At 36.6% G+C, this 13,497-nt stretch overlaps 1 protein-coding gene across 5 annotated transcripts in view; it reads left to right on the top strand.

The window, feature by feature from the left end:
* The window catches only part of DIAPH2 (diaphanous related formin 2), a 198,841-nt gene that overhangs the window by 30,109 nt on the left and 155,235 nt on the right, over positions 1 to 13,497 (top strand). For all 5 annotated transcript variants that reach the window (XM_027687357.1, XM_027687356.1, XM_027687355.1 and 2 more), the window contains 10 exons: positions 74 to 143; positions 1,156 to 1,292; positions 2,403 to 2,514; positions 4,927 to 5,037; positions 6,821 to 6,939; positions 7,831 to 7,947; positions 8,503 to 8,621; positions 8,928 to 8,992; positions 10,401 to 10,505; positions 12,136 to 12,795. In XM_027687357.1, coding sequence (XP_027543158.1) covers positions 74 to 143; positions 1,156 to 1,292; positions 2,403 to 2,514; positions 4,927 to 5,037; positions 6,821 to 6,939; positions 7,831 to 7,947; positions 8,503 to 8,621; positions 8,928 to 8,992; positions 10,401 to 10,505; positions 12,136 to 12,795 — 1,615 coding nt within the window. The remainder of the gene's footprint in view (positions 1 to 73; positions 144 to 1,155; positions 1,293 to 2,402; positions 2,515 to 4,926; positions 5,038 to 6,820; positions 6,940 to 7,830; positions 7,948 to 8,502; positions 8,622 to 8,927; positions 8,993 to 10,400; positions 10,506 to 12,135; positions 12,796 to 13,497) is intronic.

Raw genomic sequence — 13,497 nt, 5'->3', positions numbered from 1 at the left:
TTGGACTATTTGAAGGGAGGCGTGGGGAGGTTGTGAAGATTTTACTTATGTTATTTTCCTCATTCCTTTCAAGGCAAGAAAGTATTGATAAGAAGAATCAACATAAACTTATCCAGTGCCTCAGAGCATTTATGAACAATAAAGTAAGGATTATTTTAAATTCAAATGATTGGCTTTTGCTGAGTTCAAGATCTATGTAGCATGTTGAATCTTGGAGAAGGAAGGAAAGTTTGTATATCCAGTGTTAGTTAACTCTTTGGAAATGCAGGTCTAAAAACTTAGTGCAATTTCTGTTGAGAATCTTTTCCATGAACTTTTCTGAATATGCATTTTTTCATAGTTTTGTTAAGTACTATTGATTTTTGGAAGTAAAATATTTGACAGAGGATGATAATGTAAATTTAAGGTAATTGAAATTGGAAAGTCATTGCTTGGAAAGTGAAAGAAAAATATATTTTTCTAAATTCAGATTTCAATACATGATTGTCTTTGATAATATAGTGTACTTTTCGCCTGATTTTTAAATTGAGTAGGATTTAATATCTTTTTAGCTGCAGTTTTTACGTTGGTAGGGAGTGGGTAAAGGATTAGGTTAAATTGTATCTAATGTGTTTCTAACATGGGTTACTCATGTTCACGGAGTATGAGTACTGTTTCTAGAAGTTGGTATGTTAGACTTGTAATTCTGATTTATGCGTAGCAAAATCTGAAGTCTTGTGTTTATTTTCCCCAGCAAATAAAACTTCATAAAAATTACTTTTAACTACTTTTACTCAGTTTAGAAAAATATCACAGAATAGTCTGTCTAATGAAGTGGGAAAAATGAATAAATTTTTCATACTGTTGAGGTGTTTCAGATATAGATGGAAAACCTCCCTAATTTTTCTTTTGGTGGATATCTGATTTTATAAGATAAGTGTCTTCCTGAGGAGCTGACTGACTCTCTCTCTCTCAGGAGAAAGCCTCAAATTTAAGAGTAGGGAGACTGACCTATGTCCCCAAGCAGTGATAACCAGGAGGTTTTGGCAGAGTGTTGCCAAACTTCATAAGGGAGGGAGGGTTTGAGAGAATTCCTAAGGATCTGAAGCCCAAAGATGGTGATGAGTATCCAAGGCAAATACGATCTTTTCACTGTAAGCTTTCTGTTTCCTTAAGTACGGTTTGCAAAGGATTATAGGAGATCAAAGAGGTCTCTTACTGTTATCAAGAGCAATTGATCCAAAGCAACCACACATGATGACTGAAACGGTGAAAATCCTTTCTGCCATCTGCATTGTTGGAGAGGAAAGCATGTAAGTAAGATATTGAAGCAATTTTTTTTTTTTTGTGCTCATGAGTTGTCAGTTTGGACACAGGTGAGAAAACTTGTCAGTGAAACAAATGTAACCTATTAAGTCGTTATTAGTGTAGTTCAAATGAAAAGAGACTTGCACCTGTTCTGGTGCTTTAATCCAAGATTAAATCAGACAAAAGCAAATGAGCAGAGATCCACCAACCGTGGCTGAAGCTGCAGGTCTGAAAGGACGAAGGTTGCTTACTAAAGAGAAGATTAATGAGCCATAACTATTCATAAATATAAGTTATTTCATATTTCTCTGAGAATAATCAGCAATTGTGAACTTTAATCATCACAAGAAAAGCTGCCAGACTTAAAGACACTTCAGAACAATGTGCAAGGGGCACTACTGAGCTTATTAGTGTAGGGAGGATTGAGACTGGGACATCTCCCCTGAGGAGGGGAGAGGAACTTACTGTATTGGAAGATGGCACCACATCTTAAGATTTTTAATTAGTTTAGAAGAATAATATGGAAATAAATATATGTATTTTTTATTACAATATCACCTCTTTTTAACAGGCACAAGAAGTTTACATTTATAGCTGGAGTTTTGAACATTTGAAGTTATGGACTTATTTAGCACTTGCCCATGAGATTTTTAAAACAAATATAATCAATTGGCAAACATTTCTTTTAAATTCATCAGTGTATTTATTTACTGAAGATTAAAATGGACAAACTCCATGTCTTCTATTCAGTAAATAAATTAAAACATTTTGATTTCTGAAAAGACAATTTATTAGAATTTTGGGATGTTAAACGTGTCAGCTGGTATCTAGTGCATGGTCTTGCAAAGGTAGTAATTTTTTCCCCCTCATTGGTTGTTTATTAGCTGAATGTCACAGTAATTTAGAGATTTATTTGTCTTTTTTTTCTTAATTCAACATTAATTTTGTAGATATTTTTAGCACTTGGTTCTTGGTTTGTTTTCAACTTTATGTAGATAAATGTATTCAAACTCTGTCAGTGCACTTGAGTTGTAGAAGTAGTGAGCTGAGTATGTTCAAAATGAGAAAGCTGGCTGTGCTGTGCTGTGCTTTTTGACAGTTTATCTTTCTTTTAGTCTAGACAAACTTTTAACTGCTATAACAACTGCTGCTGAAAGGAACAATAGGGAAGAACGTTTTTCTCAGATTGTTGAAGGACTGGAGAACCATGAATTCATACAGCTGCAGGTGAGTTTACTTTTCTGGGTGCTTATCAACACTTCAGAAATCATCTAAAATACTAGAACTCTGTGTATTACTTTATGATTTTTAAATTAGTTACAAGCAAAATCTATTAGTGCTATTACTCCAGTGTGCAGTAAAAGAGGGAAAATACATGCAAATGCCTACTGGTATTAGATTTTCTAATTGCTAATGGTGTGAAACCAAGGAACTCACTTCCTTGTCCCTTGTCCCTGAAGTCTTGATCTTAGAAAAAGACAGTAATTAATGATATTCCTTTTCTTGGATGCCAGATGTAATGTTCAGGTAATAAATCTGTTAGTAGTGCTGGGACTTCTGGCAGCAGTGTATGTGTGCCTTTTAAATATTCAGATATATGCTAATTATGACAGATGTGGAATTGGGTGTGCCCATTTTTGGCAGGGTACCTTTTGAAATGAGTATTGTGCAGCAGGATATCGGTGGTGCTTTTCACAACAAGAACTCTGCATTCCTTGCTGTGTGTTCAACATGTGCTTTCCATCAGCCATTAATGCATCTCTAAGGGTAATCTAGTGAGTTTTTACAATTACTTTTATAAAATAATGAAATAAACATTCTGTACCAGTGGTCTTTACTAAGTCATGTCCTACATCACATACATTGCTGCTTATGTGTCAGGGGATAGCAGTTTTTATTCTCTGAATAGCCCAAGTTTTGATTGCTCTTAAAATGCAAGCATAGAGACCACATGGCTAAATATCTTATTAAAGGATGGCTTTGACTTATGTCCTTCTCATAATACAGTATTTATACACATTTTGTATTGCTAAAATTTGTATTTCAGCTACCATGGCTGAAAGACAGGGAAAAGTACAATGCAGGCAGGGCAGGTACCCTGCATGGAAGGGATGCCTTTTTGCAGTATTGGATCAAATATGTGTCAGCTTTAGTTGTCTTAATGCTATGTTTACCATCAGTAGTTCTTTTTTCAGAGCTGATGAGTTAATGATGTTCAATAAGTTTCTGTAAATGACATTCTAATCTTAATAGCCTATCACCAAAGAATTCATTCTGAAGTTGTCTCCTACTTTATGACCTTGTTGATTTAAACTGAACAAAAACAACTACACACTATTCCTGCCAACCTCCCCCTCCCAAAACCTCACTGATACCTCAGTAAAGGTACAATTGCAAGACTCATTAACTTGTTTCTGACAAAATCGTTCTTTACTTGTAATGTATTAGCACAAGCCATTAAGCCAGAGTCTCTCCTGGCAGAAGCAATCATAGCAGATGGCACCTCTTCTCTCTATTAATTTCAGATTGGACATGTACTTTGGCTTGTTAAGTCATGTCATAGTAGTAAAATAACAAGAATCATTCAAGCAAGCATGATGATACTGCATTATCTGAAGATGCAGCTATATAAAGGGATTGCCTTTGAAAGGGTGTTTTAATAGAAATTTGAGACTCCATAAGGTGTTCCATTAAAACTAAATAGTGAATGTAATTAAAACAGGAAGGGTGCTTTTTATCTGACTTTTTTTCCACTGCAGTTATTGATTTTTTTTTTTTGTCCTACCCTAATGCTACTTCTATTTGCAGTTAACATCTTTTACCAAACTTGGTATTCCCCTGGAGTCCCATTTTAATCTTTTCATGTGGATCAGCACTTTTAGCATTATGCTATTGTCTACCTGTGTTCAAGTAAATCAATTTAAGTGCACAGCTGTTCAATTAAAGCATTAGCCACTATCCTGAGACTTCAGGCATTTTGCAGAAGTCTGGTACAAGAACAGGCCACACACACCTGGTGATGTGACTTATTTTGGGTATGGGTGTTTTTTGGGTGGTTCTCTTGTTTTCTTTTGAAGTTTTTAATTACTGTAGAAACAGGTTTTTTTCAAACTGGTGAATACTGAGGAGACAGAGAAGGAGCTGGGATGTGCCACTGTAGTTTGGGAATAACTAGTACGATTTAGGTTAGATATTAGGAAGAAAGTCTTCCCTCTGAGGGTGGTGAGGCACTGGCAGAGGTTCCACGGAGAAAGTGTGGCTGCCCCATCCCTGGAGATGCTCAAGGCCAGGCTGGATGGGGCTTGGAGCAACCTGGGCTGGTGGAAGGTGTCCCTGCCCGTGGCAGGGGGCTTGGAACGAGATGATCTTTAAGGTCCCTTCCAACACAAGCAATTCTCTGATATAATTCTGTGATAATCCTTCATGTGATATGATTTTGACATAGCAGAAGCATCACAATATGGAAACAGAGCAGAATTTGATGTTGCTAAAATGAACCCAAGTGTTGCACGTGTACCACATGATAAATAATATCCATCTCTTGGTATTTGCTTTTATAATTAAACTTAAATAGTGAAATACAGTATTGATTTTCATTCTATACTTACTAAAGCTTTCTGCCTTTATTTCTCATAACAGATAGCTTGTATGCAGCTCATCAATGCCCTTGTTACATCCCCAGACGATCTGGATTTCAGGATACACTTGAGAAATGAGTTTTTACGTTGTGGCCTGAAGAAAATATTACCTGTAAGTTATTTGTATAAAGGAATTGATCACAATCCACTGAGAATGTTCAAGATAACCAAACTGTTTTACTCAGGACAGCAGATGATGTCAAGGACTGGGGGTGGGGAAGGTCAGACTATCAATCCAAATATGCTTTCTGTCTGCATAGTTACAAATTTAGCTGTGTGAACGAGAATAGTAGCCTGAAACAAGTCAATATATTAAAAATTAAATTAGGATAGTCAAATCTAGCATAATGTGCTCAAAGCACATGCAATAAATATGAATCTGGCTGTGGAACCAATCTTGGATTAACTTGCTTTGTATATCCTGTTCCTGTTGTTTTCTGTGAAATCTGGTTTTCTTTAATCTGCTGCTGAAAATACATTGGGAGTTTTTAAGGAAAAAATCAAATTTACACCTTTGTTTTCTTTGAGACTGCATGTCTTCATGCAGTCATATGCACAGAAATATGAATATTTGTGACTTGATAGATTTGTAGCTCTTAACCAAGAAATCATTCTGATGCTTACATCAAAAATATGTACAATTAAGATACTCATCACATGAGAGGAATTAAAGAGTACCTGCTTATATTTATCTGAAACAGAATTTATACTGCTGTGACTTTTAAGATATGAAGTTTTGTCAGGAACATTTTTCAGGAACAAAAACCTTCACTTTTTAGCACATTCAGCCTTGAAATTGTGATGTTATTTTTTCTTAGGGTATATATTTAGGGTTTTTATCATGCAGATACATTAATGTGATCATTAATGTGGCTTTATTTGCTATAGAACATGTGAAATCCCAAAGAACTCCTTAGGTTGTTTGTTTTTTTCAATCTGTTGAAAGTTAGAGAATCAATAAAAACTTTAGGAACTGGAGGTGGGTTAGGTAGAAAATAAACTGAATTGTAATAAATCATGATAGAAAACTTTATAGAGCGTTCTGACATACAGATATGAGTGTAAAAGCAATTAATATTTGGTGATAATATTTTCTAAAAAGCTTGAGCAGTTAATCTGTTGAAAGAGTCAGGAGGGGGATCCATATTTCTCTCTCTTAATCTGTTCAGATTCAGAGTAGCTTCCTCTGCTTATAAACATTAGAATTGACATGAGTTTCTGCTTTATTGGGGAACACACATGGTTGCATCCAGTTATGACAAATCCAGGCCAATTTCCATTTAAAGCACAGAGTGCATTCACATGGCTTGGGAAGTAATTTCTCTTTGTGATTTGCCTGGTAGGAAGCTAAACTTTGTTCTTATATATGTTAGAACAATTGCTTGTATTTCTTCAAAGAAAAACACATTTTCCCCTGCTCCAAATGCTGTTTTGGTTTGGTTTTTTCCTTCTCTGTGTTTCTCAATGTACTATGCATGTTTTAAGGCTATGAATTAGATTAATTTAAAAAACAGAAATTGTGAACATATCTTCTTTACACTACTTTAGACTTCTTAAGTTCACTTTAATTGATGTTTTGAAATATCCTTAAAGTGTTGTTTTTAAGGAACTCTGACATTAACAAGCAGAAACTGCTGACTCTGTCCCATTAGGAGAACTTCATTTAGAAGGCTTCTTGTTTGTTCTGCAGCCCAGACCTGCTCTATTTGCTGATATTTTGCCTTTAGTTTTTCTCAGCTGTATCATTCAAATAAAAAACCCACAGGCACTGAGTTACAGCTCACTCCTGTTCCAAAGGTTAATGTCTTATATTTTGCCATGACACAATCCTTCAAGGGGGGGAGTTCTTGCTTTAAAAAAGGAAAAATTAAGATATACTTTGCCTTGAAAAACAGGCCTTGAAAGATAAGGAAAATGATGAACTTGATATTCAGCTGAGAGTGTTTGATGAGAACAAAGATGAAGACCACTTTGAACTGTCACACCGACTCAGTGATATCAAAGCTGAAATGGAATATCCTTTGTGGAAATGGTGTTAGAACTGGTTACATCATTTAAGAACTATATTAAATGTAAGTTATAGTGCTCTACATGTGGTTTATCTGTTGCAGGGACTTTGTCAAGCAGATTTTCTTTCCAGTTGCTTTTTTTGTTAAAAAATATTTAGAAAATTAGTGCTTCAATTTGCATACGAAATGTAAGTTATTTGGAACTGAATTATTTTTTCATAAATAACATTTATTGTGCTAAAATCTGTCTCATAATACATCAAGATATAAAATTACACCTATGGAAGAGCGTAACTTTGAAGAAAAATGAGTTTTGAGATCTAGATTGGAACAAAATTTCTAGTAGGTTCTGTAACACTTGAGATATGTGCCTTCTCTAGCTGTGAAGGAGCAGTAATTTTAAAGTTCAGAATGGCTGCTTGCAGTTTCTAGGAGGAAGCAGAGGAAGGTAGATAGAATCAATGTGAGAATTATAAAATCCCATGTAATGCTGTTGCTTTGCACAACAGGTAATTACAGGGAATGGTCATCTTTAAGAAATCAAAATTATTGACTAGCTGATGTTTGCCAATAGCCTGGCTCACTTCAGAATGGAGATAAAACTTTGTGTGAAATATTTTTATGGGATTCTAGGACAATTAGTATATGGTATGATTGTTCTGACTAATAATGAAAATGTCCTAATTGTTAAACAGGGGACAGAGTTTCTGGGGATAATCTTAATGGAAAAATAATATTGACTAATAAGGATAGTAGCTCAGAGTGTGGAAAGGTTTTACTTGAACAATGTGGAAAATGTCCAGGGAGCTGTATTTGAGTAGGGTGGGTGTTTTATTGTGTGGTGGTTTTCTTCTGTATTTTGTTTGGTTGTTTTATTTCCTTAACAATGTTTGCACCGATGTGAGCGAAGTATTTCATCTGCTGTATAACTTGGTGAAAGATACTTCTTCTGAAAATTACTTCTTGTCAATCCTCCAACACTTCCTTCTCATCAGGAATGATTACTTTATCAGGTAAGTGTCAGCTCTCAGGTTGGATTTTTTGGAGGGAATAGGGACAAGAATAGAAATCAAGGCCCTGGTAAACTGAGTAGCTCATAATCGTGCCTGAAAAGCCACTCTGAGACTGATGTGGTTTTTGTCTTTCTGCTCAATGTGAGTATTGAAAAGATCTTATTAAATATAATAATGTTGATTTCAAAGACTTTAACCTTAGTCTAACACCCTCATCCCAAGAATCTCTTAAGTTATTGAGCACTTCTTCTTTCTTTGTTACCTTCATGACTTCAAGGAACTTGACATTTAGTTGTATAACCAATAATTGAAAATACTTCCACAGTGCCTTGTATCTTTTCTTTTTAATGTAAATTCTCTTATGTGTATCTAAGTGTCTTTGTAGGGTCAAGGTATCACATGCAAAATCTTTGCAAATAAGAGTACAAATAAGACTTTTAACCTGATACTTTTACTGATAATTGTATAATTCATCTATTAGGAGTTGCAGTTGCCTCCCCTTCAATAAACCCTTGTTCATGTTCTCATTGTCTTGTACAATGTTTCCTGTTTTAGACCTCAGTATTACAAGATCATAGAAGAATGTGTGTCACAGATAGTGTTGCACTGCAGTGGCATGGACCCAGATTTTAAATATCGAGGAAGGTTGGACGTGAATTTTACACATCTTGTTGGTTTGTACACTTTAAGCAATTTTCCCTTGTTCTACCCAAGTGCATGTGTTTCTTTGTCTCCTTCTGTCTAGCCTTTCATTGATTGTGTATTTTTTCAGTTTTCTGGAAAAATTCATGTAAGCTACAGGTGCACTTGTGGAGAAGGCCAGATCAAATGCTGCTGCCTTTAATGAAAAGAGAGTGTGAAAAGAAAATTTGTCTGTTGCTTTTGTGTCATGGGCTCAGAGGGTCATTATGGTTGGGAGGCACCGCAGAGCTGTAATAGGTTTTATGTGACTTCTGTGTGATATTTTATTTAAATTCTAGATGCATGTGTGGACAAAGCTAAAGTAGAAGAGAGTGAAAAGAAAGCAGCAGAATTTTCCAGGAAGGTAAGTCCCACTCATTGCTCTCTTTAAGGTATGGGACAGAAGGCTGACAGGAACACAGTAGGCTTATTTCACAGTGAGAACTGGGAAATAGGGTATCTCACAGGCACGATATGCTTTCATATTTAAAGCTCAATGGGTTTTTGGTTTTTCTCTGTGTGTGTGTGTACTAGGCTTAGATTCATTTGAATCTGAATTCAAAAGCAGCTGAATAGTATTATCTGTACATATCTTCAGTTGTATTCCTCTGCTGTAGATAACTGATGGAAAAATTCCACTTGTTGCTCTTTTGTCCTTAAATACTTAGTCACAATTAAATACCTAAAGTGCAGGTATATGTTTTTAAAAAACACATTGAGGGGAAAATGTTCATAACTGTTTATCTAGCTTTGTTTTAGAACCTGAAGAAACTTACTGAAAAGTGGTGTCATTCAGTGTTTGAAAAAGCATTGACCCCTTTGGCACAGAGATGCTAACTTTGAAATACTGCATTATTTCCTTAAAATGCCCATGGTAAATTATTATCTTATGAGGGACAGTAATTTATTCCCCTATTATCCACATTTAGGAATCTTATAGTTCCTTTAGGAAGTTGTTTTTCTAACAATTTTAATCTTCTGGTCTAGTTCTATTTTATTAGGAACTTGATAACTAAGTCTTATTTCAGTTGTGGGCAGTTTAGATTTATTACTAGACACAGGAGAGACATTTAAAATTATTTCTGTAGGAAGACTTGCAGCTCAGTATATTTCTTGTAATAAACATTTTTTGGGGATTTTTAAAAATAAATTGACAGGTCCTTCTGCTTTATCACTATTGGTGTTTGTGCTGAAAATATTTTGATACAACATGTTTTCTCAAGTTGCTTAAATTCTTGTTTCCTAGATTATGTTGATGGATTATTTGTTAATCTCCTCTCATCACATCCTGTCTAAGGATATGAAGAGCTGAACATACTATATTAGCAGCAATAATACTGAAGTTCATGTACTGTGGTGTCATGTATTAAAAGCATTCAAAGTTTTGATTTTTGTCGGTCTGATCTTAGAAGACTTTTGCAGGCCAAGAGGCAGTACATGTTCTTGAACACAGTAATTGCAGATTTCATTTCTAATGAATTTAAGGTCACTGCATAAGATGTAAACTCAAATTTAGTTTGAGAAGTCTGCAATGTTCTGTTAGGGCTGGAAAACCTGTGCTAAACAGCTGGATCTGAGTGGTTCTGTGTCACTGACTTATTATTGATGGAAGAAATGATGTGGTACTAAAGGAGGACATACTAGAAAAATGCTTCTGACAAAGGTTAGAAGTGCATCTGTTGCTCTAGTTGTGGTATTGCTCCAAGAATTCCTGGAAATATAGTATTTAGTGTGGACATAAATGGACAAACACTGCTGGTTAATCTTTACAGTTTGATGAAGAGTTCACAGCTCGACAAGAGGCGCAAGCGGAGCTTCAGAAACGAGAAGAGAAAATCAAAGAACTTGAAACAGAAATCAAACAGCTACGAACCCAGGTAATAAAACTATATCACAATAGATTCCACAGCTGAGCTGGTTGGGGTTTTTTGTTTTTCTTTAAGGAATTGAAAAGAAATTGCCCTGGAGTATCTTGTCTCTGTGGAGTTTGGAATGTTTGTTATAGTTGTATTGATTTGTTTTTCAGCCAGTGTAAGTTACTAAGGATAGTTAATGGAGGTAACATTTTTGAAATACCAGTATATTCAACACCTGTCACAGGTACTTGCTTTATTGAGGAAAAAGTTTTCCTTAGGCTATAAAAATTTTGAATTCAGCCCAATTTCTTTTTTTTCCCCTCCAAGTATTTTTTTATGCTTTAACATTGCTACTTATGTATGTTTTGCAGAAAGTTTTTGGTTTTGAAGGCTTTATTTTTTAAAGACTTTTATTCTTAAATATATTTTTTACTCATATTTTTATATAAAACTTTTTTCCTTTTATTTTTTACACCAACTTTGAGTTTTAGACTTGTTGTTTATGCCCTTTAAGAACTAACAGATAATATGATTTGGTGCTTTTGCCTCAGCCTGACTTTTTTTCTGTTGCTTCAATGCTAGGCAAGGTCTACCTGTTGCCTTTTTTCTTTAATGCCTATGATTACACTTCCTATTTGGATTGTAGGGTGGAGACAGACACTCCTGTTGCCACTTTGTTCTTACCAAATCTCATGTTTGTTAGAAATTTCTACAAGATAATGTTACACTGAAATTGGACAGTCTGTTTTAATGAGTTCTCCACCAATTGTTGCATTATAGCTTGCGTATTAGTTTGTGGGCCAAAGAAATACATGCTTCATGCAAGGTCAAAATTTTTTTTAGTCTAATTAATTATTAATCCTGTTTTATTGATTCTAACACAGTTCAGATTATCTAGATGCTACAACTCACTCAAAGTAATGGTATAATTAACATTTCTAATATCTGTGCCTTTCTATTCTCTAGTGTTATGCTTCCCATACAATATGTGATGGCACTTGTTTTAGATGCACTCACATCTGATGGTTTAACATGCTGCTGTTTTCTCTTCCTTGTTGCTTTTGCAACTTATTAGAATGGATATTGCAATTGCTCTTTCTTTCTATTACCAAAGAAACATCTGCAGGCAGATTTAAAAGCAATCAGGATGGGTTGTTGCACATCCTCCAGCCCCACAGGATGTCAGGATAGTTATGAACAACTATGTCCTTGTAACCTCTTGCACTGCAATAGCTGCTTCAGTGATTGCTGTGGAAAATTCTCCACCACCACATTAGTGCTGTTAAAATTCAGCATGGTTGTTCTCATCTCTGATGCCCCAGCTTGCCAGGGTATTCTAAGTGGGATAAATGTTTTGTGCATTGGTAAGAAATAAAATGTTGTTCTGTTCACTTAAATGTTACTGCTACTATTAAATTTTCTTTAAAATTGAAACAATTTGTTTTTATAAAAATGCTAGGTTATTCAGTTTACTTGGCAGTTTTATGGTACATGGTACAATGTATTGTTATTGTTTCTCATTTAAATAGGAGAACAGTTGCATTTCTCACTCTCTTGAGGTGCAGGTGACTAAAAGGCACCCCAGCTGGTTCAGCTTCATATGAAAGCACCTCCTGTCCCCAGTGAAAAGAATTCCTCTTTTGTATTCCAGGGTCCAGTCCTGACAGGTCAACTGACAGAAGGACCAACATTACCTCCCACCCTGCCAAGTGAGAATGCACCACCACCTCCAGCACCTCCACTACCTGGGGGAGCAATCCCACCTCCTCCTCCGCTGCCTGGGGGAACAGCAATTCCTCCTCCTCCTCCACTACCTGGGGGAGTAGCAATTCCTCCTCCTCCTCCACTTCCTGGGGGAGCAGCTATTCCTCCTCCTCCTCCACTTCCTGGGGGAGCAGTAATTCCTCCTCCTCCTCCTCCACTTCCTGGAGGAGCAGGAATTCCTCCTCCTCCTCCACTTCCTGGGGGAGCAGCAATTCCTCCTCCTCCTCCTCTGCCCGGTGGAACAGTAATTCCTCCACCTCCTCCTCTGCCCGGTGGAGCAATACCACCACCTCCTCCTCTGCCTGGTGGAGCAGTACCTCCACCTCCTCCTCTGCCCGGTGGAGCAGGACCACCTCCACCACCTCCACTCCCTGGTGGAGGAGTCCCTCCTCCTCCACCCCCGCCTTTTGGTGGGCCTCCGATGCCACCACCTCTTGGAGGTATTCCCTTTGCTCCTTTTCCGGTCACACCAGCGTTACCACATGGGATGAAGGAGAAGAAGAAGTATCAGCTGGAAGTTTCCATGAAGAGAATCAACTGGTCAAAGGTACGACAAGAACTTTGAAGCTTGTGTTCCTCCCTCTCCTTACTTTACAGATATAGTTAAGACTGTATACTATGAGGAATTTTTTAGTGACATTCATCTTGACAGAACTTGGTGTTTGACCAAGTAACCCAGAAAGCCAGTGCAGTTCCAATCTGTTATATTAGGTGCAGTGAACGTGAATTGCAGCTTTGCATTAAGTTGTGTATCACTCTTTCTCTCTCCCTATATCTGTCTATCTCTAAAATGTTTTAAAGCAGTTCTCACATATAGCGAGCAGCATGCTATTTCAAGCAGAAATGTTCTAAGTTCATGATGTTTAGTGTAGTTGTAAGTTCAGAGAATGCTGGTGTCAGGCCCATAATGGTACTTTTAGGTTATTTGCCTGAGATGCTTATTGGCTGTTCTCAATCAGTGATGTGCTGGAGCAGGGCTGTGACCACAGGGAGGAGCCGTGGGACTGCTCAAGGGAAAGGTTTGGGCACCATGAGCTTCCAGTATCTTAACGTGGTTAAACTTAATCACATTTTTTTAGAAGAAAAAATGGCTCGGTTTGGGTAACCTCATTGCATTTTCTGGGGAGACCTTATTGTAGCCTTTCAGTACTTGAAGGAGCCTGTAAGAAAACTGGGGACAAATTGTTTAGCGGGGCCTGTTGCTATGGGTACAAGGGCTAATGAGTTTCAGCTAAAAGAGGGTTGGTTT

Source organism: Neopelma chrysocephalum, unplaced genomic scaffold (assembly GCF_003984885.1).
Source record: "Neopelma chrysocephalum unplaced genomic scaffold, ASM398488v2 Primary Assembly neopelma1_73b, whole genome shotgun sequence".
Lineage (NCBI taxonomy): Eukaryota > Metazoa > Chordata > Aves > Passeriformes > Pipridae > Neopelma > Neopelma chrysocephalum.
This window is presented reverse-complemented; position numbering and strand designations above follow the sequence as displayed.